At 33.7% G+C, this 27795-nt stretch overlaps 2 protein-coding genes and 1 pseudogene across 7 annotated transcripts; 2 read left to right on the top strand and 1 right to left on the bottom strand.

Moving 5' to 3' along the window:
- The first annotated feature begins 7487 nt into the window (after positions 1-7487).
- On the top strand, positions 7488-12552 carry LOC111316541 (transcription factor TCP20 pseudogene; annotated as a pseudogene). 2 transcript variants are annotated; one of them, XR_016333163.1, is made up of 3 exons: positions 7488-8783; positions 8888-8947; positions 9794-12552. The product of XR_016333163.1 is annotated as a transcription factor TCP20 pseudogene, transcript variant X2 (transcript). The 2 variants fall into 2 exon arrangements; XR_016333162.1 differs by lacking the exon at positions 9794-12552 and having other exon boundaries at positions 8888-9134.
- A 6437-nt stretch (positions 12553-18989) lies between these two features.
- Positions 18990-24470, top strand: LOC111316540 (ACT domain-containing protein ACR6-like). Of its 4 annotated transcripts, XM_089753742.1 has the most exons (9): positions 20669-20781; positions 20965-21160; positions 21706-21751; positions 21930-22035; positions 22107-22221; positions 22318-22385; positions 22647-23252; positions 23530-23634; positions 23781-24470. In XM_089753742.1, exons 4-9 carry the CDS (start codon positions 21994-21996, stop codon positions 24123-24125), a joined length of 1281 nt encoding a protein of 426 aa, XP_089609868.1. In that variant the 5' UTR covers positions 20669-20781; positions 20965-21160; positions 21706-21751; positions 21930-21993; the 3' UTR covers positions 24126-24470. The 4 variants fall into 4 exon arrangements, with proteins under 4 accessions (XP_022774240.1, XP_022774239.2, XP_089609868.1 ...); XM_022918505.2 differs by lacking the exons at positions 20669-20781; positions 21930-22035 and adding an exon at positions 18990-19105; XM_022918504.2 differs by lacking the exons at positions 20669-20781; positions 20965-21160; positions 21930-22035 and adding an exon at positions 19002-19105.
- Positions 24471-24594: 124 nt separating this feature from the next.
- Positions 24595-27795, bottom strand: LOC111316538 (cation/H(+) antiporter 15-like). Its single transcript, XM_022918502.2, has 3 exons — positions 27319-27795; positions 26137-27135; positions 24595-26009 (listed from the first exon to the last, which is right to left on the bottom strand). The coding sequence occupies exons 1-3, from the start codon at positions 27568-27570 to the stop codon at positions 24885-24887; spliced, it is 2376 nt and encodes a 791-aa protein (XP_022774237.1). The 5' UTR covers positions 27571-27795; the 3' UTR covers positions 24595-24884.

Here is a 27795-nt window from a genome sequence, read left to right as displayed (position 1 = left end):
TCCTCTTTCAACTGTGTAAAACATACAGATCGAGCTAGTTGATCCTTTCTTCATTTGATCATTAACTATTAATGTCTGGGGTCTCTTTTTGCCTCCCATCAATCGAAAAGATCTTTTTTGCCACAAAGATTTGCAAAGATTCCATTAGATCTAAGATGGAACAGTTAAACTTATTACTGCCAGACCAGTCAAGTACATCAGTCCATCATTATTGAGATAATGATTTAGGTGAGACAAGCCTGCCAAATCTGTCAAAACACTAGCCTATTTGAGGTGAAGTGGGTTTTGAGGGATGCTCATTTTCAGCTAACCAACAAGCTGCTATAAAACATGAGTCCAAGAAAAAAGGTCAGAAGAAAAACAAGTAGATATAAAACATGTAATTGCCCCACTATTGCATTCCACAGTCTAAACAAAGACGAGCAACACACGACTTTCCGTGGGATATTGGCTGACTCAACCCTTGATTTGATGGTGGACATGTGAATCCCACATGGAATTTTAGAATTTTCATTGCTTTCCCATTTCCTTTTCTTACATAGTTTATCGGTTCTCTAGGAAAAAAAAATGTCTCATTTCCGTTGTATCCTTCTGTTTTTTTCCCCCTTTTGGCTGTAAGATTTTAGAATAAACATGGCAAATCTCAATGATGGAAATGGTACTATGGATGTTTGAGTTGATGATGATTATGAAAATGAAGGTATATGGGGCATTAAAACACAAGAAATTGTGTTTGTGCACATGTAGCAGTGAAGTTTGTTGGCAAAAGAAGAAAAAAAGTAGCATCTTAAAATGTAGGGATGAAATCATCATTGAATAAGCCTTGGATACTATGACTATATATAAATACTACTATTGGATCAAAAAAATTAAACAAATATATCCCAGTGAAATGCTAATCAATTGATTAATCACCAAAGATACTACTTATGATTTAAAAAAAAAAAACTATTTTATGTGTTTTTCACACTAGATAAGTAAATAGATTTAAGCTGTTATTATTACCGTAAAAGATTTAAGAGATTGGACTAGAGGTTGTACTTGGGAAAGTGAATTTATTTTGTATTTGGATAATCTGAAATTAAGTTCACTTTATACGAATTGAGATTTAAATGATTGAATTTTAAAATTAAATTAATTTTAATTCAAGTTATTTTATATAAAATTTTTATATTATTTAAATTTAAATTAATTCAAATTATTTCATATTTAAATCGAACGAATTTAAATTATTGGTTTTTTTAATCAAATCAAATAGAATTAGATTTCAATTAGGATGAATTATCAACTTTGCCAATTCTAAATTGAACTAAAAAAGTGGGTGTTCCTGTAAATGCAATCTCACACTTTGTTGGGCCTAAACTAAATTGTGTCTTTGGCCCACTTGTATTATTAGGATATAGGAGTAAAATGGGTCTAAAATCGTTTGAGCTTTTGCATAGACAAGGTAAAAAATGGAGCTAGAATCCTAAAGAAAAAAAAAAAAGTGACTATTGTTTCTACTTCCTCGCAAGCTGCAAGAATAGGGTAGGCAGAAGTCAATGGTTTCTGTTGGCGATTTGAGTTGGTTCTACCAATTTTGGTAGTTTGAGTTACACATGTGGTCTCAGATTTAATTTAATTTTTTAAGATAATATATAGTATTATGATTTTTTAAAATTAAATCTAAATACGAATTTTTTTTTAATTGATCCAATCTAAATTAAATTTCATTGATTTTAAATTTTAAATTTTTTTATTTTTTATATATTATTTTAATAAAATTTTTAATACATTTAAATAAATTTATATATAAAATAATTATTTCATTTTATAAAAAATTAAAACATTTATAAAAACTAATCAGAATATTTAGTTCTGATTATTCAGTTCAATTTGATTTTTTTATTTAAATTCAATTCAAATTTAATATATATATTTAATATTTGAATTTGATATGAATCAAATAAAAAAAATTAATTCAAATGAAACTGAACATTATCATTTTGAATCGGTTTTTTCTATTGAACAAAATGGAAGTTAAGGGGTGACAGTTTCTTCTGTAAAAATTGAGAAATCCCATTCAAATTTATGGGCTTGCCAGGCTGTAGAATAGTAGTAAATTATTCTTCCCGAAAGATGATTGAAATTTTTAGGTGCTGGCCATTTGGTGTCCATACCAAACAGCCTGGGCAGCACCTAATTTCCTAGAATGATTGTATCCTGTGCTAAGAACAAAGAAGAAGCTGTTTCATAGTAATAAACAAATAAACTTCTCTTGCATTCGATCAGACAGCCTAGTTTTCCTCCCAAACCTGTCATTCAGCCTTGACATCTTACAAAACTTTGTTGTCTTCAAATCTGGTAAATGCCACTTTAAGCTTAAAGCTTAAAGAATGAAAGTATATATATATATATCAATAAGCTGCTTTTTGTAAAGCTTCTGCAAGAAGTTGAAGATGCTTGTGTTTACTGCTTTATCAATATCATGAATCATCATTAAACATGAGAACAACTTTTCTCTTTTTGATGAATTATCTTTTTGACTAATCATATTATAGATAAACACTACTAGTCTTCATCAAATTTATTTAGCTTTTTTGGTAAGATTATGGGGGGTTAGGTTAGGGTTTTGAGCATGCAAATGCAGTATGACAAAAGAGAGAGATTGTTTTTTCAGTAAAAACTGGCAAATGGTAGAGATTGTGACCCATTACATCATATGTAGGGCCCATAATCATCAAAATCTGTCTTAATGAAACTGTGATAAGATGATAAATGTAAACCACTCAATTTGGTTTGCTCATCTGTTTATACATATGATGAATATAATGGACTTTATATTCAGGCAAACTATATATATATATATATATTCATTTGAGACTGTGAGTGATGATTATATATTGATAACCTTTCACATTATTTCAATAGTAAATAATAGTAGTAGTAAAGAACAGAAATGAGAAAACAAAATTCAAAATCAAAACAAATAAACTTGATAATTTAAAACATGAATAGTGATGCAATACAAGCACAATATAAAAATAGGACAAGAATGTGACATAGATTAAAATTATAGTAATAATTATATATGAATTTAATAAAATAAAAAAATTTTATTTCATATATTTGTATCGATATAAATTATAATATGTAATTTTTGTATAAAACATGATACAAATATATAAATTTTAATATTTTATATAATACAAGTATATGAATCATCTTGTCTAAAAACAAAAGCTGAAAAAAGAGATAGCTCAAAAAATAGTTCATATGTCTACATGTAACACAAGGATAATGGTGAGGTCCATCTCATAAAGGAGCCATTCAATTCGGTTAGAGATTCTGGCTTTTTTGGAGCTCATCAATTGGTGTGTGTGGCTCCAATTTAATGTGGTGGAACTGCCTTTCTTTTTCCTCTTCCATTTTCATTCATCAAGAAATATCATTGTAACGTGAACAGAAAGGGACAGACAGTAAATCTACTACAAGAACAATCCCAATAACATTTTTTATTTACCCTTTTCTGTCAAAAACTTTACATTGCATATAAGAACATTAATTTGTTGGTGACCAAACACCAAGTTGCTGTAAAAATGGACTGTTTTTCACCATGGGGTGCTAATCTTTTACTAAAACATTACTCTCAATTAGTTAACAGGCTAACAGCCCAAGCATGCATAACATCTCTTCCATCCTAATGCAGATTACTGATTCACCAATTTAACCAAACTGTAAGGAAACCATTAAATTATAAATGTTTGTACTTTGTATAATATCTTGATAGGTCATTTCAGCATTGTCTCAATTCTGAAGATCTCTAACAGGCACATGGCTATCTATCTATCTATCTATACAAGTATTGTGATGCCTGAATTGAGCTGACCTATCAGATTGAGTGATGATGAAGGAAAAAAGGGCACAAAGCTAAAAGTTAAAGGTACTGTCCAAGAGCAAAATTCAATGAAGAAACAAACTAGCCAGAGACCTGTGAATTTTGTACCCAATAGCACATTTATTGCGGATTAGAGTACACTGCTTTGGACTGAATGCACCAAGGGTTAATTCAAAAAACAGAAATAGGTTAACAACTAGCAAGAAAAGTTATCACTATATTTTGTGTTATCAAAACAACAATGCTATATATGCACGAGAAGAGGACATTTTAATTATGAAAGAATCTCCAAAGTTTTTGTTTTAAAGCTGAAAACTGCTAAATCACAAATATACAGTTAATTTAGAATTATACAAAGCATCGATGCATTGGCAACTATCCATGAACTTTCGCATTAAACTTTGCTGCTTTGGTACTTTGCAATTTACATCATGCCTTGCCGAATGCAAAAAAAGAAGAGAAAATTACACCATGTAATGTAATGCCAAATAGGTATAAGGTCCTTAGTGCTATTTGCTAAATTTTATAACAAGATTTGTTGCCTACTCAAAGGGACCCAACTCAAAGCCTAGAGGAAAAGGAAATTGAAAATAGTACGACTTAATTGAAAATATTGCTATTTTCTTTAATTATTTGCTTCCAAAAGGCCCTTGTGATTGATGGGGAATTACAAAAATTTTGTTGTGTTTCTTAACTAGATGGTGTGCTTACCTCCATTGGCATTCAAATGGGGCAAAAGCAAAGCTTTTGAAAAGGATTGGAGTAGGAATGACAAATGATTAAAACATAAAAAGATCCAAGCTTATCTCTAATGGGAAAATAATTCTTAAAATTAAACCCCTAAACAAAAGCAAAGATCTTTTTCCCATTTAATCTTTGAATTCATGTGAGATTGGTTTTGATAATTTCAACAGCCAGCTTTCAAAGAGGGGGCCTCCCTTGTCTCCATGATGGGAAGCACATATGACAAGCAACGCAATCACCAGCATACACATACCCACTCTAACCATAATTATCATCACAACACAAAGGAATTGGTCTTCTCCACATCAAAGCAAAGCTATAAGTTTTTAAAAAGAGAAAGCAAGTGAACAAGAAAAAGAAGAAACAAATAAATAAAGGTATATGCTCTCATTTCTTCAATGATTCATGCCAAAACCATCCTAAAGTTGCTTAATTATCAAGTTTGGAAGAATGATTAAAGAAAAGGAGAAAACTAAAGGAGATGTGTGTATGCAAGGATATCACCATTATGGTGACCAAGAATCGCATGGATTATTCATGCAACACAAAGTCAAAGACATTAGTATATTTTTAAAGAACATTTTCCAAGTTTTTCCTTGCTAGATGGGGGTGAAATAGATACCATGTAAATTGTATGTCATTATAATGGAGTGGTTTAAGCTAAAATACAAGTTAATCCCCATCATCAGTTATTCTTCTTCTTCTTCCCAAATGAATATTGTTGTTGTTCAATAGCGAAAAGGGTCTCAACAATCACGCCAACCTGCCAACTTTTGAATTTGGAAAGTAAAAGTCTTTGGACCAATTACCCCAACAAAAATTCTTATTTTCTTGGTTCTATACTTCTCTTTCATTTCTTATGTACTATATCAATTCATTCATGGACATGCCCCATCCAATGAAAATTTTAAGCATCTCAATTCTCATTTCCCTATATATATAGGGTTTAGGGTTTATTATACTTGGGTTAATTGTGAATCTTCATTTTAACATATAGAATGACATATATATTTCCACCTGAAAGTAGCTCTCTAGAGCATAAAAGATGGCAAGGAAAGGAAAGAATTTAATTTTGCCATGCAAAAGTGGTTAGATGTTGTTGACCAGAAGAGGAAATGTAGTTGTTAGATTTTAGGAAATGAATTAATGATGACTGCATGATTTGAATAAACTTGAGAAATACATGTGAGATAAAAAAAAAAAAAAAAAAAGCTGAAGGGATGTAAATTTTGAGCAAGCAGTGCACGAAACTGATAAGAAACATGAAAGGGAAGCAATCACATTACAAATCAACATTTCAAGACAATAATATCAGCAGTTAAAGCCATGTTTCTAACAGGAAATTTTCGAATTTTCAAACAATTCTTCATTTGATTTTAGGTATTAATTGTTATCAAGTTTTAAAAGGATTGATCAAGATATAAAGTTTAAATTTTCTTCCAATTATAAAGACGAAATATTTTAATAATCAGAATTAATTACGCATCAAAATCACCATCTTAAACCAATATTATAGCCAGAATTCACTTGTTTGTGTTGGTTGTTATAAGAAGTGGTACATTCCTAGGCATATAATGAAATTTTCCTAGGCAATGGAAAAACAATGAATTTTTCTTCAAATCAAACTCATACAAACATCAGCAGTTATTATTGTACCATGGTTTGGGTTAGGTTATATGTTTATATAGTATTTTATATGCAATCACTATATCCCTGTATAAATAATTAATTGGACAATTGATATATAGAAGAAATTTCTTTCAAAGCAAGGGTTGAAAAATGTTACCCTTCTTTAAGAAAATGGACATCTTTGTCATAGCAGAGATTCAAGGGAGTTCCTGTCTTATTCTGATGCTGTCATTGGCATCCACTCAACCTAAAGGATTTAATTACTTTGACAAATGTACCTTTGTGATTATTTCCCTTGGTATAAACATATATAGAATGCAGCTAAGCTGGCATCCTCTAGCCTGGTTCTTTCTCTCTCCTAATTTCTTTATTGAAAAATTTCTTCTACGTAAACCCTTCAAACACTTTTATCAAAGAACATTTTTCAAGTAATTCTCTTTATTTTCTCTCTTCTTCACTTTCTTTTCTCAATCCCAAAGTTAAGGAACCTAACACTGATAGCATCACTTTCTTTACAGTTAAGAAGTATTATATGATCTACTATCACTCGATGTTTGATGTTAAGATTACAAAAGCATGACAAGTAAACCTAACACATATATTATGAAGGGATTTTGTTTTGAAGGTGGCCCATCAACTGTCAGAACTTAGGAATACTTGGGGTTGTCAGGACTCTGGGACCCATTCCTATAGTGGAGTATCTCCAAATTGAACAAATGGAAGGAGCATCAACCTCTTCATTTGTAACTGCATCCATTTGTTTTTCTTTTGGCAGATTATGTAACTGAAACTAAAAAACAGACTCTCCAGTCTTTTACATTTGAGGGTAGTGATCCTATAATTAATTTCCTCTTTAAATTTTTTTTAATGATGTATTAGAAAGATGGACCTCATTAACCTCATTATACGATCTCAGTTTGCCATTTGTCAAAAAAATCACTCATCCACGTGGACAATAAGTCCCAAGAGATGGCACCAATATATTGCTGCTTGGATGGAAGTAGCAGGTAAAGATGAAGAAGATGTAATGCAGAGAAAGGGAAGGAATCCATCAATCTATGGAATATGGCCATATGGGGATGTGGTTTGAGTGTTTTAGAGCTGGTGTCTTGGAGTGCAGTTGGCTGTTAAAGTTGCCATCGCATCTACAGTGAAAATGGGTAAGAAAGAAAGGACAGGCTACAGTACAGGACAGAGAAAAAAAAATGACATTGTAAAACCGAGAGTAAAAATTGACATTTCGGGGTGTGCTTTGGGATTGCAATATTATAATAGTAGTTTGTCCTCACATTCCTTGCCAAAAAAGGTGAAAACTCATGGAAGTCTAGGACTTTTCAGGTCACCTTCTTCAATCAAAGAGGACTCTTTTTTATTTTTCTTTAATTTGCCCCCACCCCCTTTTTACCTGTTCATGGATCCCAAGGGCTCCAAGCAGCCTCCACAGGAAGTAGCCAACTTCTTGAGCCTGCCACCACAACCCCAACAACAGCAGCAACAGCCTCAAAACATGGGTGAGAATAAACCAGCTGAAATCAAGGATTTCCAGATTGTTGTTGCAGATAAAGAAGAAGGGAAGAAACAACAGTTGGCCCCAAAGAGAAGTTCAAACAAAGACAGGCATACCAAGGTCGAAGGAAGAGGTAGAAGGATAAGGATGCCTGCTTTATGTGCAGCTAGAATCTTTCAGTTGACCAGGGAATTGGGTCACAAATCTGATGGGGAAACAATACAGTGGCTGTTACAACAAGCCGAACCATCAATAATAGCCGCCACAGGGAGCGGAACGATACCCGCATCAGCTTTGGCAGCAGCGGGAGGTTCAATTTCGCAGCAAGGGGCCTCTCTATCAGCGGGGTTGCACCAAAAGATGGAAGATTTAGGGGGGTCCAGTATAGAGTCAGCGAGCAGTAGGACCAGTTGGGCAATGTTTGGTGGCAATTTGGGGAGACCCCATCATGTAGCAACAGGATTATGGCCCCCAGTCAGTGGTTATGGGTTTCAGTCATCGTCTGGTCCATCTACAACAAATTTAGGCAGTGAAAGTTCTAATGATCTGCAAAAGATTGGGTTTCCTGGTTTTGACTTGCCAGCTACTAACATGGGTCAGATGAGTTTCACCTCAATCTTGGGTGCGGCTAGCCATCAGCTCCCTGGTTTGGAACTTGGGTTGTCTCAAGATGGTTATATCGGGGTTCTAAATCCTCAAGCTATCAGCCAGATTTATCAGCAGATGGGGCAGGCTAGGGTGCACCAACACCAGCAGCATCAGCACCAACACCAGCAACAACCCCCCGCTAAAGATGATTCCCAAGGATCGGGCCAGTAAAGTTGTAAACTTTGGGAGCAAGATAAAAAAAAAAAAGTAGCATTCCTGAGAGGATGGCTTTTATCTTGTAATGGTTTCTGTATTGTATAATTGGGAAAAAAAGAGTGAGAAAAATGGATACTTTGCCTCTCAGAATTCTACAGGGAGTGAATGGATTTTGTTTTGCCTCCTTTCTGCACTGCATCACCCAAAGTTTCCATTACAGAGGTGCTTTTCTTGATTATTGCCTTCTGTTGAACTTGAATCCTCCAAAGTCTTCAGAGAAGTATTAATCGTCTTGTGCCTTATTGATTTTGCTGTGGAATGTGCAGGTGGAGCTTTGCACAGCCTAGTAGGTTGGTTTTGGGCTTAACTTCTTGTTTGATTCAGAGGTGTGTTGATTATAATGTAAGGCAAATTTAATTGTTCGCTTCTTCTCTAGGTCTGAATGAAGTGGCAATCGGTTTGTTTGTGAAATTAAACATAGAAATTTACAGTCATAGATGTTCAGTTTCTTCTTGGATCTAGTAAGAATTCTTCTTTCTCTAAAAGAATAAATTGTTGCATATAAAGGGCCAATTAGTGATTACCTCTGGCTGCCAGAGGCATGCATGTTTCCTGGTATATGGCATGTCTGCTAACATATGAGAACCTTGTTCTCTCGTCATCACTTCAAAGTTGTTCCTTTCGCTGATCTTTCCTTGTTTAAAAAACTCTTTCAGCTTATTTCCTTCGTAATCCTTTTGTTGAACCCTACATATTTTTCTCTCTTTATTATTCCTAAATTTTCATCAGTATGGATTAACTTTTATTTATGGAATTTGCATCCACTCACTGCTTGACAAATAAGGGGACTTCACTTTGTATGCATATAACATTGGATGTGTTATTAACTGTTTATCTATTCTCTGTTTGATGTTGAGCAACAGTATCTACATGAGCCTTGTCTTAAAATTTCTGCAAAAAATTCTCAGGCAAATTCAGATTTCTTTAAGCCATCGTACTTCATATTATTTTAGAAATCATTTTATGTTTGTGCAAGGTTTTATACTTTGCAAAGTTGACTGGCCCTCTTACAGTGATGCAGATTCAGGAGTCTTCACCATCCAAACTGTCAATATTTACCTTTTCTAGCTCTAACTATTCTTAATCCTTGATGAAAGGCTTGATTTCATCAATTTATGGCACTAAATGGCCTAAGTGACTTTTCTAAGCTGCCTTGTTAACTCTTGCTCCAGGTACCATGTTTTAAAGAAGTAATGTATTGGTGTGGGAAACCTTGACTCAAAGCTCTTAAAGATCTACATTTTTACAAAGCTTCTGGAGCTTTCTTTTAGTTTAAGAGTTTTTAATGATCAAACATAAATGAGAATATTGTTTTCTGATAGTGAAATGAATGCGCTGGCGCATACTTGGAAAAGTTCATATGTCTTCCATATGTCATCTTGACTTGGATTATTAGGCGGTAGCCAATTCTATCAAATAGTTTGGGCTATCCACTCTCATGCATTTGTCTTTGAAGGGATCACAATAGGACTGGGAAAACCGGAGCATTCATGTCTGAGGTCTTTTTTGTGTTGATAAAATCCTTGTATTCATAAATGCGTGGTTTTATAATTTTTTTTAAAAATTTTGTTACTTGATAATCTAGTGTTTAATTAGTAGCACAATGATTTCTATTTTGTTACTGCCTATGAGGTATTTCTTGAGTTATCTACATCTATCCTAATTGGATTAGGTCCAAGGCAAGTTCTCTTCTCTATTAGAAGGTGATGATTTCTATTCGGTGCTATGGTTGTTTTTGTTGGAATGTGGTTTACATGTGAGTAACCATATCATTAAGAAATCTGAATGAGATATCATATATATGCATGAAGGACCCAAGAACCTAATAGCTTAAGCTTTTGGGCTAAAAAAATGGTGTCCAATATGTATGTATAAGCTTTCTAGTATGCTCTCATGGGCTTCAAGTGTGGTCTATCTTCTCAACAAGTGGTAACAGAGCCAAAAGTCATGACTTCGAGAAGTTACAGGTTTGAGTGCTAGTAGTATTGCTGGGGGGAGATTGTTGGCATTACGGGTTTGAGTCCTAGTAGTATTGTTGGGGAGACTGTTGGCAGATCGGAGATTGGCCGCGTCCATCAATTTCATGTACTCGAACACCGATATTAAAGGAGATTGTTGGCTGCGTCCATCAACTCCACATGTTTGAACATTGGTATTAAAGGTTCGACTTGGATGCAGTACAGAAACGGAACACCTAAGTGGTGTTGAGTCAACCTGGAGTGTATGTTTGAACACTGGTATTAAAGGTTCGACTTGGATGCAGTGCAGAAACGGAACACCCAAGTGAGCGATGTGTTGAGTGACTTGGATGCAAACGAAATACCAAAATGGGCGATGCGTTGAGTCAACTTGAATTGTAAGTTTGAGGAAGCTTATCTGAGATAAGGTTGAGTGCTGTGGTCTACCCCAAAAGCACATTAGAGATATGAGATTGTCTGGCCCGAAAAGAGGTGTTGATAGGACTTACTCGCACGGGGCTAGGGGGAGATTGTTGGCAGATCGGAGATTGGCCATAATATGCAAAAACGGAAACGGAATACCCAAGTGACCACCCCAAAAGCACATTAGAGATATGAGGTTGCCTGGCCCGAAAAGAGGTATTGATAGGACTTACTCGCACGGGACTGGGGGAAAAGGTGTTGATAGGACTTGGAACACCAAAGTGGGCGAAACGGAATACCCAAGTGACCACCCCAAAAGCACATTAGAGATATGAGGTTGCCTGGCCCGGAAAGAGGTATTGATAGGACTTACTCGCACGGGACTGGGGGAAGAGGTGTTGATAGGACTTACTCGCACGGGGCTGGGGGGAGACTGTTGACAGATCGGAGATTGGCCATGATATGTAAAAACGGAACACCCAAGTGGGCGAAACGGAATACCCAAGTGACCACTGCAAAAGCACATTAGAGATATGAGGTTGCCTGGCCCGGAAAGAGGTGTTGATAGGACTTACTCGCATGGGGCTGGGGGAGATTGACGGAACACCCAAGGGGGCGAAACGGAATACCCAATACCCAAGTGGGCGATGTGTTGAGTCAACCTGGAGTGTAAGCTTGAGGAAGCTCTGAGACAACCTAAGTGGTAAGGTTGAGTGCTGTGGTTTACCCAAAAGCACATTAGAAATATGAGGTTCCCTGGCCCGGAAAGAAGTGTCGATAGGATTTACTAGCACGGGGTTGGGGGGAGATTGTTGGTAGATCGGAGATTGGCCATAATATGCAGAAATGGAACACACCCCCAAGTGGGCGATGTGTTGAGTCAACCAGTCTACCCCAAAAGCACACTAGAGATATGAGGTTGCCTAGCCCGAAAAGAGGTGTTGATAGGACTTACTCGCACAGAGAGCCGAGATGGGACTTGAAGTGGGCGATGTGTTGAGTCAACCTGGAGTGTAAGCTTGAGGGAGCCCTGAGACAACCTAGGTGGAAAGGTTGAGTGTTGTGGTTTACCTTGAAAGCGCACTAAAGATATGAGGTTGCTTGACCCGAAAAGAGGTGTTGATAGGACTTACTTGCATGGGGAGTTAAGATGGGACTTGAATTTACTGGCACAAGGGAGAGCCGAGATGGGACTTGAACCCAAAAAGTGCACTAGAGATATGAGGTTGCCTAGCCAAAAAGAAGTGTTGATAGGACTTACTTGCACGGAAGAGCCGAGATGTGACTTGAATGGAACTCACAAGTGAACAGGAGAGATTATTGGGATATGATTCATACGTGAGTAAAGAATCCCATATCATTAAGAAATTTGAATAAGATGTGCTATATATGCATGAAGGACTCAAAAACCAAATAGCTTAAGCTTTTGGACTCAAATGGTGTCCAACATGTATGTATAGGTTTTTTGGTGTGCTCCAATGAGCTTCAAATGTGGTTTATCTCTCCAACAGTTTTAATATTCTTCCTATATTTAGTTTTTTAGCAGTGAAGATTTATTGTGAACATTCTAATACTAAAACTTTTTTTTTTTAACGTTTTTGTAAAAATTAATGGACTCGGAGCACAAATGCAAAGTTCACAAATTTGATGAAATTTTCTCTAAAATACTTAATGGAACTTTTATGAAATAATAAATACTGTAAGATTAAGAATTTAAAAGAGCAAGCTTAAGGAAATAGTGCAAGAATGACCTTTCCTAACATGTCATTTAAAGAAATCAATGATTATATCCATGGGATAAAATTACTGCAGCCCTTGCATTTTTGGAGCTGGGAGGTTTTGTGTGTATTAAAATTGATAGTTCTGGTTAACTTTGCCTTCCCCCATTTATGTAATTGGCACTGAAACCTGTCATCATATGCTGTTTTCTAGTAGAGTATCTTCCTGTTGTATATTTCATACTGCATTCATTGATACTTACACCTAGTGCCAGTCTTTCTGGTTGACTATCGTCACACATACTTTCTTTTGGTGCATGACTAGAGGAATCTTAATCAGTCATTTGATTTAACATTTGATTGTAGTGTTATTTTTGCAACCCTCCTTGTTTTAGTCTCCTAGGTTCCAAAGTCTATGGTGGTATTAGGCTGCCTGATAATGAAATTTGACTTAAAACATCATGGCTCGGGTAAAACCCTGGATTGGTTTTTACTGGAGTCTCCTTTCCTTGGTTCCCTTCCATTTACGGAATCTCAATCTTCTCAATTACTGCCTGGCCCTTTAAGTCATAGAGCATCTCTTCCTGTTTTAATTGTTTCACTTTAATGTTGCTTTAAGGTGTCAGTTTCAGCTTAAAAAAATTATCAACAACAAAATTATATGATGTGTTGATGATGCCAATTTGAGTAGACTTATGTTCCAAATAACTGGAAATGGATTATTTATACTCAAACTGCACTTAAAGTTGGGTTTTGTTCTGACAACAGGACTACACTTTGCAACCAATCTCACATTTACACATCTGTTTCAGCATGCTTAGGCTTAAATTTTGTTGTTTCACAGCATAAGCATGGTTTGACTCCTTGGAAGCTTCAAAGTAGCCATCATTTTCAATCAGTTTTGTTAATCTTCTCTATCAGACATTACACATCTTTTGCAAAATCCTTGTTTACTTAAGTCTTTAACATTTTTGCCCTTTAGTTGCCCTTCTCCTTCATTCTCCGTTGCATAGGTGAATTAATTAGACATGTAATAATTTTAAATTATAGGTTAAGTACTTGTTAAGCTCTTATTGTTGCATGTTTTCTTCCTACATTTTTAAATGTTAGATTCCCAGAAATATATTATGGGTTGCAATTTCATTCAGTTCACTTCAGCTCCTGACCCTATTCACATTTAGACTCTGCTGTGCTGTGTGCTGTATATGGCTAAATTGACAAAGCTTTATTCAAAAGTCAAAGCCATTCATGGTGTTGGTGTTAATGTCTTAGCCGAGCACTTTCGATGTACGATATCTATGGAGGCTTGCATTCAACTTGTTAAGTATTATCTACTTTGACTTGAAGATCTTAAGGTTTTGTCTCATAAAAAGCACCTCATAAGTTTAAGTTTAAGTTTTCACTTATATATTATAGTAGATCTTAAAAATATCTTAATGTGAGATTGGGATGTCACAAATTAAAGCTTGATCTCTCTGTCAAATCTAGCACAAAGCATACAAAACCACAAAACTATAATTACACCAGACATTGAAATTTTAGAGATGACTTTCACCATATAATACTTAGCTCTTGTAAAATTCTAGATATAGTTTTTGTAGTGTAGCACTTAGCCCCTATTCTATTGCTAATCGTTCTGGTACTATTTGTGGAGGTGTGTTTTGTGAAACAAATCTATGAGGCTTTGGATTAAAATAAGCAATATATCCTAAGTTGAAGACAATATTTCACAAATTGAGTGCAAGTTTTCACAATATCCATCCATATGTTGAAGTTGGGGATACATGGAGGATGACAAGCCACTTGCTTTCCATTTTAAAACATTGCTAATTTCTTTGTAGAATATTTGTTGTTGATTCCCCTTCTTTTTCCCTTTGTATTTCATTTTATTTAGAAAGAAATGGAAAAACCTTTATCTTTTAAAGTTTAGTTGGTAAAGGATTGATTTTTTTTTTTTTTTAAATTGCCATTCAACTTCAGCAGGTGTAGAAAGTGCATATTCGTTGCCATTCTGATGTGTAGAAATGATCAGCAAGTACAAGAGCTCAAAGTAAATGCTTTCTTCCCATTGCTTAGCCATAAAGCTTTAGCCAGAGTTAAAAAGAGTATAGAATGATTGTCTGAAGCTATGCTTCTCAATGAAGCATGGCCTTCACCATTGCTTTTGTTTCTCTAGTTTTTAGTTTCTTTAATCATTGCGAGCATTACTGCAATATATGGGCTATCAATCCACATTTTCCAGGAAACCATATAAGCCCAAGCTTGGGTGTGGAAAGACCTTCATTCCAACCCAATTCACCTTTCAATTAATGGTTGAGACATGAGCACATCGCATTGAGGGGCCCCAAACCCAAAGAGAAAAAGAATATTTAGGTACTTTTATGAGCAGGAGGATTTCCTGATTCTCCCACAAATTAATTCTTAGATCTCATAATCTTAAATACAATATAATGATATAATATAAAAATAATATAAATATAAATATATAAAAATGATGTAATATAAAATTTAAATAAAAATTATAAATTAATTTAATAAAACATAAAATTAAATTTTATGTTTTCACGTGAATATAAATTATGATTTATAATTTTTATATAAAATTTGATAAAATATATAATTATTAATATTTTATAAAATATGAATATACAATTTATGAAAGCTAATTTCTGTTTCCACCACCACTCGCACAAGCCGCAAACGTTGAAGTATTCAAATTGAGCGTGGAATTTATCATTAGAAATTCATTGGTTAATTAAACCTTATACAGCAGTAGGGCCGGCATCAACTCAACTAATTTTTGGGTCTTGAAGCCTGGTGATCGGAACCGACTTACATGTGAGATGTTTCTTTCAATAACTTTTCTCCGAGTGACGAAAACTTTTATTGTAGTAAATAAAAACTTACATCGTCGACTTATAAAAAGAAAATGAAATTTTGTGAATAATTTTTTTTTACAATTTCTTTTTGGTTGCGTGCAGAATTAAAACAGCGGTAAAGATAAGCAATGTGAAATTTAGTGGGTTCCATGGAACTTCTGCTACTGACATTGCCATCAAATTGGATTGCTGTAGTATAGTTCCATGCACTGATGTCACTTTGAACTAGATGAGTAATTGGTTGGGTCGGATGGGTAAGTTTTGTTATTTTAAATCTGATTTGATTTTATAAAATCAATGTCTAATTTGATTTATATTAAAATAATATTTTTTATATCTAATTCGACTTATATATATATATATATAAAATTGTAATCAATCTAATTCAAAATTAATTTAATAATTTTAATTGAATATAATATGCATAAAATATTATTTTTAATAGAGATTATATTTTAATTATACATAAATATAATATTTTTTTAAATTAATATCTTAAATTAAAATATTACATAATAATTTTATTAATATAATACATATATATAAATATAAAATTAAATAAATAATAAAAAATAATTTTTATATATATATATCAAATTGAATTAAATTTACTTTAAATTTGATTTCGATCAATTTTTTTTTTAATTTCATTTAATTCACAATCTGATTTAAAAAAAAAAAAAATCGACCTGAGTCTATCGAAACTCAATGAATTCAAGTATATTTGACAACTCAACTTTGAACAACAACAAGATAACTACGTCAATTCCAGCTGGAAAAGTTATAATCCGAAGAGCTCGATAGGCTTACCAACCCTACTTTGAACAAGAAGAAGATAACTTCGGCCATACAGCTGGAAAGCAAGTTAAAGCTGAAGGCAACACGCCTATAGCCCCTTGCTTAACCCACAACAGAGCTCCAAATGTTGTTTCAAGTACAAGTGGTCATGTATATAAGCGGCTAGCCACGACTAAAATTTGAAAGTTAAAACAGGCAAGGATCAGATACTGTGGATGAAAATTTGTTTCTCCAATCGTCACTTAAAATAGAGATGGTGCTTTGCGTATAGAACCCAGAATTACATGTCAGAAAAAAAAAATTCTGATTCCACGTCTAAAAACTAAGCTTAATTCTCAAACAAATTCTTTTATGTATGCAAATTGACATTCTAATGGACAATGATTCCTCCCCACCAAGACAAGTGTGCGATCAAAGAAAGTTATCATCAAGATACTCATCAAAATATCTAAGAAAAAAAGTGCAATGTCACCATCAGATTTGCTCTAAATTCATACACTGCCCATTGTCCACGTGGCCCTCTATATTATTCCTAACATCAAGATTGGCGACCCAATTTTTTGTTTATCACTAATCTAAAATACATTGACATAGACATCTTCTTTGATTGGGTCCCTTTGGGCGGCTCTTCTCTTCTCTATCCAATTCTACATCTTCCTACTATCTCAAAAGCTACATTTTATTCCCACCAATCACTTAGACTTTGATAATCTAAAATATAATATAATAATATAATATAAATATAATATAAAATAAAATATTAAAATAATATGATTTAAAATTATAATAATTATTATATATATTTAATAAAATAAAAAATATATTTATTATTTTTTTATAAATATAAATTACGACGCATAATATTTTTATAAAATACGATATAAATATATAAATTTTAATAATTTATAAAATACAAAATATATGATTAGCTAGATCTACAAACATCCAACAAATCCTGTGATCTATAATGAGCTACTTTAAAAAAAAAAATTTGTGGAGATATTTGCTAAGGGACAGAAGTCAGCTGGTTGATGCCCTCGAAGGCAACCATTTGTGGATTAAATCTATATATTAACATAATTTTATGCTTTGCTTAAAAGGAAAGATTAAAATAAAAGATGAGTGCGAAAAATTTATTAATTTAATGATTAAAGAGTTTTGTCTTGTGAAACATATTTATATATTTAAAACTTAATTTGGGTCGTTTCAATAATTACTTTTAATATAAAAAAAGGTCAATTTAAGAATAAAATAAGAAATTATTAATGTTAGAATTTAAATTTTATTTATTCTGAATATTAATTTTTTAAAAATAATTATATAAATTAATTAAATTAAATATTAAATTTATAAAAAATAATTCTTAGGTTATATATCTGCCATTTTTTTTAAGAGAAGAATCTTTGATTTGGTATGCAGAAAGGCATCGACATGAAAGGAAATTTCCTTGCCTAACCTTCCAAATTATATGACAAGTCGGCAAATAAACCTTTCCAAGTGTTGGCAAATTTTTGCCCATAAGTATTGCCTCTTGGCAGCTTGAAAAGACTAAAATATGATATTAATTGATGTACGTTGGACCTACCCTCATTGTTTGTTCTGTACAAAATCATCCCAAAAAAATCTTTAATTAAGATGACTTATCAAAACACTCCGTTAGAAAATCAATTACTTTAGGAGACGATAGTTTAATTCAATTTTGACAGATTTTGATTTGATTTAATATCTTAAAATTGGTTTTTTTTTTAAATTAAGTTTTAGAATAAATCAAATAAAAATAAAATAAAATTAAAATCGAGTTATAAGTAAATTTGTCCTAATTAAATATATATAAATTATTTTTAATTAATTATTTTAATTTTATGTTTATATATTTAATTTTATATTTATATTATAAAATAATATTTTATTAATTTTAAATCGAATCGAATATATTTTTATAAAATATCATATTTAAATTATAAAAAATAAATAAATTAAATTAAATTTAAATATTATATATATAAAATTGAGTCAAATTTAAAGTAAATAAAAATTCATGTTATCTTAGATCCATCGTCGTCCTTAATTATCACGTACTCTTTATGGAAACATTTTGTAAGTCGCAAACTAGGGACAAAGCTAGAGGAGACAGGCTGAGATCATGATTTTATTCAAAAAAATTTTATTTCTCTTATTATATAATAATTAATCACATTTAATTGTTATTTTAATTTTTTTCTTTCAAAATTATTATTTTGTCTTTCTTTTATCAATTTTTTTTACTTTATCTTTGCCGCAAACAAATAAAAAGATAGTTAGGGTTGGGTAATAGGGCTTTACCTTGCTCCCTTATTTCATACATAAATAGCATTTAAAACATATTTGAAAATTTTCAACTTTCATTAAATAAACTAATTCTTTTTATTTTTCTAAAAATTGTTAATGAATATCTTAAAGATAATTTCTTAAGGTGTTATTTACAGCAGTAATAATCTTTTCTAATTGCACAACGTGAGAGCTAAAGTGCTTAGCAAAGAACTTAAAGATTTTATTGGTTATCCCATATCGAATTCTAATCTTATTATACTTTAGAATTTTATATGATAAAAATGATTTTGTAGGCTTTAGCGACTTCTTATGTTAGAAACTTCAGAGAAATATCTTATAATTATGTTTTTGACTCTGAAGGCTGCTTTTGATCGTTATTTGCGTGAAGCTTCTGAAAGGTATGCAAAAGGTCTTTGAATTAGTTTGGATAATTTTTTATAGAGATTTTACTGTACTTTAATTTTTTAATAGCGTTGATATTGAACTCTGAATTAAGGAATAAATCATTGAAATCATAAAAAAAAAAAGTGATTAAGGATAAAAGTAGGAGATTTTTGTTGTGTTTATATTTCCACGTTTAAATGAATGGTAATTATGAGAAATCGAAAGGAGAGTAAAAAATAAAAAAAGTAAGAGAGCAGGTTAAATAAATAATATTTGGATGATTTTATTTATGGATGAAAAATAAAAAGTTTATGGGATAAGTTGGTGATGATCTAATATTATATATATTAAATTAATTAAAAATAAAATTATTTTTTATTATTTGTCTATAATTTCTAATAAAAGAAAAAATTAATTTGTTCTTTAAAACAAAAAAATACCCCTAACAGTAAAAGAATTACTTATTATTTTGTAGACCTAAGCATGTGAGTTATTGATTTTTCTATAGTTTTTTTCTCTATTATTTCTTGGGTAATTTTCCAACGTATTGATTTTTCAAATTGTTGAGGAAGACCAATTAAAAGTGGATTTGATTTGTGGTGCCATATCCGTTTGTTGCAAATATAAAGACAAATATATGAAATTGATGAGGGCAAGTTTCCATATCTTTGTCCAAAAATATGTTGTTGTCCAAGGAACTCCACGTTCGCTACTTGTTTATCACTCTCGCAATTGTTTATGTTTTTTTGGATAAGATACTTAAAAACTATGTAGTTTCTCCTACTCTTTATGGATTAATTCAATTTCCTAATTTCATGTCTTCAATTTTGATTTTTCTCTGACCCAATTTATGATTGCAATGAAATAATTTTCAATTTATTTGTAATTTTAAATAAATATATTAATAAAAAATATACATAATATGTATATTAATAAAAAATAAGGTTTTGATTGAATATAAATTATATTATAAAGTTGAAAATTTGGACTATCCACACAAAAACAAACATTTTTTGTTGAAATCATGTGAGATTGTACTTTAGGAGGCATTTGATTTCTTTTTTTTTAATTGAATTTCTCTCTTTTTTGAATTAAAAAATTCAAACCTTATACTCTTTTAAATTAAAGATCATACATCGATCAATTATTAAGTTAAATGTTTGGATACTAATTATTTTTCTTAATTAACCATAAAATATGTTAATATATATTGATTTTATACAACAATAATGATTTTTTCATTGTATAATTAAGAAATCTTGGTGTGGAAATGATAAAGGGTAATAAATTAATTTCCTAAATTTGGAAAAGAAACCTTTGCCCGAAAAAAGGGGCGACCAGTCTTAAGTCTTATATATAGTGTCTCCATCACTTTTCTTGGATAATGAAAAAAAAAAAAAAAAAACTAGAGAAAGAAAATTAAAAAAAAATATTTTTTTAAAAGAATATTATAAAGAAAAATAAAAAAAAAAGTCGTTTGTAATTCTAAGTTAATGAAAGGGGTAATTTGGGGTTAGGGATTAAAATAACATGGGCGCCGACAAAAACACCGGCGAAATCTCCTACCAAACCGTTCAGTCACGTGTAAAGTTGCCACGTCACTCTCCTGTTCTCCTCACGTGCTGAATGAATCCCAGAGCGCCGTTTATCGTCTACAGCTTCTCTTTTTAAGTCCTTCCATCTCTTAAAGGTCTTTTTATTTTTTATTGTTTATTTGTCAACGTTTCAAGTAATTGTGTCGTGTCTGTTAAACGGCTGAGACCCTACTTTACCATTATTTTTTAGTACCACTTTTTTATTTTTTTATTTTTGTTTCTCATGTGTTTTCCTTGAATATTGGAAGAGCCAATTTTTTTTTTTCAATTTTGTACAGAATCAGAGGAGAAGAACAATAAAAGGTGCCCTTTGGGAAATTCTGGGTTCTGGGGTTTGTGAGTTAATAAATTATTCCTTGAAAAAGTTGGGTTTTTTGGGCTGTTGGGTGGTCTTTAGTTTGGAGAAATTTGGATTTTTTTTTGAGAAATGGATGATGAATATGCTAAGCTTATCAGGAGGGTGAACCAACCCAGGTAAGTTTTTTTTTTTTTTTTGAAATATGTTGTCTGGGTTTTGAGGTTTTTGATGGGATAGTGGAATTTTGGTTTGAATTTGGTGAAGTTTTTGTCAAATTTTCTATGTTTGCTCCAAGTTTTTCAGAGAATAATGTTTGCATTTCTTGCAAGTTATCTTTTTATTGTTACTGTTTGATGGTTTTTTTTTTATTTTTTAATTTTTATTCTGCTCGTTTGGCTGATGAGAATTTTTATAGGAAACTGAAGAAAAGAAGATTGCAGTTTTTCTTTTTTTTTTTTTTTTTTTAATTTTTCATAAGAACTGAATAAGGTTCTACAATAATTTAAATTGCTTTTCATTTTCTTTCTTTAGTTATTAGAGTTACAGTTTTCCCCTTCAAATTCAAAACCAAGTGAGCCAATTGACTTCCCCAACAAAAGTGTATCAAATTTGACATGTTTTCTTGATGGCTCTTGATTTTACTTTTCATTGTTTTATTAGTATTGAATTTTTATGGAGAAAACCTAGAGTTAATTTGAGATATATGGTTTTGTTATTGCAGAGTCGTGATTGACAATAATGCTTCTGAGGATGCCACTGTTATCGAGGTAAGCTTCATGCTTTGCTATGTTGCTGTTTAGGCTCTGGCTTTACTGTAATTAGGTTAAATTATCATATGTGGCTAATTAGTTCCTTAGATCTTTGTTTCTATCAAGTTAAGCATTTGCATTAGGATGATATATTTGGATTTTGGACCTCTGAGAATCTGAGATGTTGTTTGAGTAGCACATGAATTGCAAAGAAAAAAAAGGGAGGGACAAGGTCGGGGATTAGTCGAGTCAATAGGAATATGTTCCAACAGTTAACGATGTCCTTTCAGCTGGTCGAACAGGTGCTTTGATGTCTTTCATTTTTTTATTTGTTCGAGATATATTATGATTTAAAGGTGAATTTTCTGCTCAGGTTGACAGTGTCAACAAACATGGAATTCTCCTGGAAGTTGTCCAAGTTCTTACTGATATGAATCTAGTAATAACAAAAGCATACATAACATCTGATGGAGGATGGTTTATGGATGGTAAGGTTTTATCTTAAAACTGCTCAAAATTTATGTTAAATCCATGGTAAACCAGTTACTTATATTAATGTCTTTTAATATGTTGCCATGTTTCAGTTTTTAATGTCGTTGACAATGATGGCAACAAAATCAGAGATAAGGAAGTTATTGACTGTATTCAAAGGGTAAGAACCTATCTCATGCTACTCTTTTAGCCTCCCCACAGATTTTAATTTTCTGTAGTTTTTGTTGAATTGCAATATAATAGACTAAAACTCCTGACCTTGCAAATTTCATGGTTTTGGCAAGGACAGCTCTTCCTCATTGTTCAATGAATTCAACCACTGCCTTTTTCTCTGTCATCCGTTGCTTGTTTCTTCATGAACCGCAAATGTTTGGTAAAGCTTTTTATTTTCCTATTTTCATCTTACTCCTTAATTTTGCAGAGAATTGAAACTAGTGCTGGCTTTGTATCTTCACGGAGAGGCTCCGTAGGGGTAATGCCGTCAGAAGAGCATACATCAATTGAACTTGCTGGCACTGATAGGCCTGGTCTATTATCTGAAGTATGTGCAGTTCTTGCGGACCTCCATTGTAATGTTGTAAATGCTGAGGTTTGGACCCATAATGCTAGGGCTGCAGCTGTAGTTCATGTGACAGATTATTCAACAGGCTGTGCAATCAGAGATCCTAAACGTCTTTCAACAATAAAGGAATTACTTTGTAATGTTCTTAAAGGAAGTGATGATTTAAAAACAGCAAAAACAATGCTTTCAGCTCCAGGTGTTATGCATAGGGAGAGAAGGTTGCATCAAATCATGTTCGCAGATAGGGACTACGAAAGGGTTGACAGGGCAGGATTAAGGGCAGTAGAGGAAGGGAGCTCAAGACCCCAAGTCACTCTGTTGAATATCGAGAAAGAGTACACTGTTATTACCATGAGGTCAAAAGATCGGCCAAAACTATTGTTTGATATTGTCTGCACTCTTACAGATATGCAGTATGTCGTTTTTCACGGAATGGTCAACACAGGAAGGATGGAAGCATATCAGGTGAGATAGTTTTTAAAAAAACTGATAGAATGATCTATTTTAATGTAGTAGCAGTCCTATCATCCTGTGATATATTGATCAGCTTTTCAGAATTTGACAAGCTGATGCCATATTGAAACCACTGGTGGAAGATGGTGCTGACGTTTTAATCCATTTTGTGTTGGAATTCTACTCAGTTGAGCATTACTTAATATGCTTAGAATTGTAGACTCGACTGTGTTAATGACATTAACTTTTTTTTCCTTTCCTGTTAAACGGAATTTCTGTTTGGTTGTAGGAATTTTATATCCGACATGTGGATGGGCTCCCCATTAGCTCGGAAGCCGAGCGTGTCCGTGTTATACAATGTCTTGAAGCAGCCATTGAGAGGAGAGCATCCGAGGTATAGGAAACCATCTCCCCACCACTACATGCACACCCAATCACACACACGGAAAACTAAAAGATTTAAAAAAAAAAAAGAAACTTGATTATGATTAGCATGCTTAGACTCATTGATGTAATACCCTGCATCATCTCATGGTACAGGGGCTGGAGCTAGAATTGTGCACAGAAGACAGACTTGGACTCCTGTCTGACATCACCCGGATATTCCGGGAAAACAGCTTATGTATCAAGAGAGCATTAATTTCAACAAAAGGTGGCAAGGCGAAGGACACCTTCTATGTTACAGACGTCACAGGAAATCCCGTCGATCCCAAGATCATTGATTCTGTCCGTCAACAGATTGGACAGACCGCACTGCAGGTGAAACATAGCTCAAGTCTTGCACGAAAACCACCTCATCAAGAGACAACAAAAGGTTATTTCTTTGGAAACTTATTCAAAGCTCGAGCTTTTCAGAATTTCAAGTTAATTAGATCTTACTCCTGACTTCTCTCCCTATATAGTCCTCCTTTAAGTAGATATTTGTTCAGGAATATCAGATATCAACTCAAAAAGATATACGTAGGGAGCAAGGAAAGAAAACTCGGTAAAAATTACCCTCTCCCTTGTTTAGTTACCAATGTCCTGATACTGTAAAGAAATGAAAAAGCATTAGCCAGTTACTGTACTGTAAAAGTTACTGCTGGTATTTGTATATCTTTCATTGTATCTCTTGTAAGTAACATCTGTACAGTGAATGTCTACATGGATTGTACAAAGCTAGAAGTTTATATAGAAAGTAGCCTCAATGAAGAAGGAAAACAAAATAAATGTATTGTGGATTATTATGCACATTAGCCCTTCTTTTTGTTTCCTTTTTTTTTTTTCCTTGATAATAATTTAAGATACCAAAATCTACTTGTATGAGTGTGTATATATATATATATATTACTTTATAAAAGCAAAGAGAAAGCTTATCAAAGCTATATTATTGTTTTCTTCTCCTTTAAAAGCCAGAGTCAATTATAAAGTTGCTTCAAGCAATACAGGAAAAAAAAAGTTGTCAGGAAACAGTGTGCGGAAGGATGTATAAAGTATAGCACAGAACAGTGTTTTTTTTTTTTTTGTTATAATTGCTTGGACACTTATACAGCTATCTAATCCTCACTTTTGAAGACTTTACAGAATTCCCTATGGAATGGCATCTCACTCAGCTTCCAATTCATCTATAATAAAACTTCGGTTCAAACCACCACCTATTTCATTTCATTCGCCACAACTGTAATCGGTGTGTTGTTGAACGACCAAGATTGTGGTGTCGCCCAAGAAATCGGAAGAAGACAACAGGTCACCTATTACACCCAACTCCCTGTTTTCATTCCATTCTCTCAACCCTGACAAAAGAGGTGACAGACCATCATGACGCCTGCCTACCACTACAAGTTCGTATTGATTCTCTAGGGTGCGAAGGACAGAAGCAGTCCCTGCGCCATCCATCACTAGTTCCTCTTTGTACTTGGCGCAATAGTTCCCAGAGATATTAGATCGAAAGTCATTAAGAACTTCATCGTCAAGTCTCCTCCCTTCCATATAATTATCAGGAAAATTCCCATCATAAAGGATTCGTATCAGTGTCAACTTGTTATTGGGAAGTCCAGCCATCCTAGCCCCCAAAGTTAATGCCTCCCGGTCATCAGCTCCACCCAAGAAGATAACAGCAACTTCGTAAGAAGACCAGCATGTCCAAATGGCACTCAGGGTTTTGAGGGGCCCACGATCAATGAGTATTGCAACTGAGCAAGGTGCCTTATCAAGGACATTCTGGTTGGCGATCTTCATGGCCCTTTTAGACGACTGTAATGCACCATCGAAATGAAATCTCTTGAAGAAAGGAATTATAGCAAGTGAAATCCCTTTGTCAAGTGCAATTGCACACACATCATCATGCATTGTTTGAGGAGGACATATTGAAATGAAGGGGAAAATTGAGACATGACCCCCATGGTTTTCCTCAAAGTTTGTGAAGGCATTGATAACAGGTCCTGAGCTACTCGTCCTAGAAGAGAACTTTCTGGTCTTCTTATGAGGAATGAAGAGTGGGGTTGCGCTCCCAGTAAGCTCAATCAGATGAAGCATGTAAACAGCAATTGGACTTTGCTTGCCGGGATTTAAAGCCTTGAGGAGGCTAATGGCAGATGGAACATTTTCTTGGTCATGAATGCAGACTAGTAATCTTAGTTCTGAGTTTGGTCTCGAATCCATCAAAGTTCTTCCATGGTAGACCACGTACCTCCTTGAAGGATTGCAGAAGTGTCGTACCATTGGTGTAATAACTCCTGTTGTTATCAACAATGATGCACACATGGCCACAAAAGATTCACCATCTATTATCTGCAATGAGCATCTAAATGTGTTGTAGCATTAACATGGAATGCAACAGTGAAACATCAACTGTTGTAAATGACAATACAGTAGGTAACAACGAATGATTGCCTTAAAAGATCTCTGGAAAACATACCCTTTTAGTCTTCATTAAGATAAACAAACTAAGCTCGAGCATGCCTTGGAAAGTCATCACAAAGCCAAGCGAGATAGCATCACTGGGCGACATTTGGCATCCGAGCGCAGATATAGAGGCTCCTAAGAACTTTCCACATGCACCCAACAAGGCAATGAGTTGCACTCCGGAGTAAGTTCTAATACTAAGAGCAAAGATGTCTACTGTCAGGCCAAATTTCACACAATATAGCGGCATTAGCATCCAATAAATTATGAGATCAAGCTTCTCTACTAGCACTGACCCAAGTGGCGGCCCTGATGGTATTAATAACCCAAATAAAAGGGGTCCAAAATATATGTTTAAACCAAAACCCTGACCCCAAAACCCTGACATAAGCACAGCTAAAAATAGCACAATTATGTTACCCTGTTTCGAAGGGGTTCCTACCAAAATCTGCTTCTTCTCCCAAAGAAGTATAGGGCCAAGAATAAAGCAGACAAGAACTGCAAAGGCGATAACATAACAAACTGCTCTAAAGAAAAGTGATATGTCATATCCTGATTGACTCCATAGAAGATAAGACGTAATCACACACAAACTGCACAGCGTACTAACCATGGAAGAACATAATGCCACTCTGCCAAATTCTGAATTTATAATCCTAAGCTCGGAAAGATAGTATGCTATAATTGGAAAGCAGATTACAGATTCTGTTACTGCTATTGCCGGAAGTTTATCTATCTTCACCGAGCTAGGATCATAGAAATGCGTCCACAAAATGGAGCTGCCTATGGTTAGTATCATTGGCACTGCCATGGTGAAAAACCCAATGGCAAATGTCTTTCTGGTTATTTTCTTAAGCATCGATATATCTGTTTGTACACCAATGAGGAAGAAGTAAAACATACAACCTATAGTTGATACTATATCCAGCAGTAAAAAACTTCTGATGGGGAATATGGTGTTGAGAAGGCCCGGAATCCGGCACAGAAATGATGGCCCTACTATTATTCCACCCTGATCGACCATAAACAATCAATCAAGTTTAAGACAAAAAGGGATATATAAAATTCTAGCGATTAAAACTACTCATGCCAACTTGGGTGTTTTTTTTTTTTTTTTTATTTATTTCCTTTGCTTGTGTTGCGAGGAAAGGAAAAGAAACAATAAAGAGGAAATAAGAAAAAGGAAAGAGCTTACTAAAATTTGAGCCAGCATGACGGGGTGGCCAAGAGGCCTGACGAGAAAAAACGTAAGGAGAATGGCAGCGGAGGCAAGGGTCATTTGGATCAGCAAAAGAGGGAGCGCAAAAGCCAGAGGATTGGAAGAGTAAAATACACCGTTCCTTTGTAACTTGGAGATGGAGGAACAAACATAACTGGAATTTAGTATGGTGTAATTTGGCATTTGTCCAAAGACACGAATGTTATCAGGATCCACCGCTGAAACCATGATTGCAGATCACAGGCAGGCTTTCAACAGAACACAGTGCTTTTCAATGGTGGAATCAAAACTAGAATGATTCAGGAATTTGGTGAATGAAAACAATACCAGGTAAAGAGAGGTTGTTAAGATCAAGAGCGACATTATAGGTGAAGGTTTCAGGCTGACAATTGCTTAGATGGGAAAACCACGTTTTAACCATCCATTCTTAATATTATTTGTTTCTTTCGTTTT

This window comes from Durio zibethinus, chromosome 24 (assembly GCF_047325235.1).
Source record: "Durio zibethinus cultivar Kanyao isolate XHJ-2024 chromosome 24, ASM4732523v1, whole genome shotgun sequence".
NCBI lineage: Eukaryota > Viridiplantae > Streptophyta > Magnoliopsida > Malvales > Malvaceae > Durio > Durio zibethinus.
The sequence above is the reverse complement of the archived record's forward strand: the minus strand, read 5'-3'. Positions and strand labels throughout refer to the sequence as shown.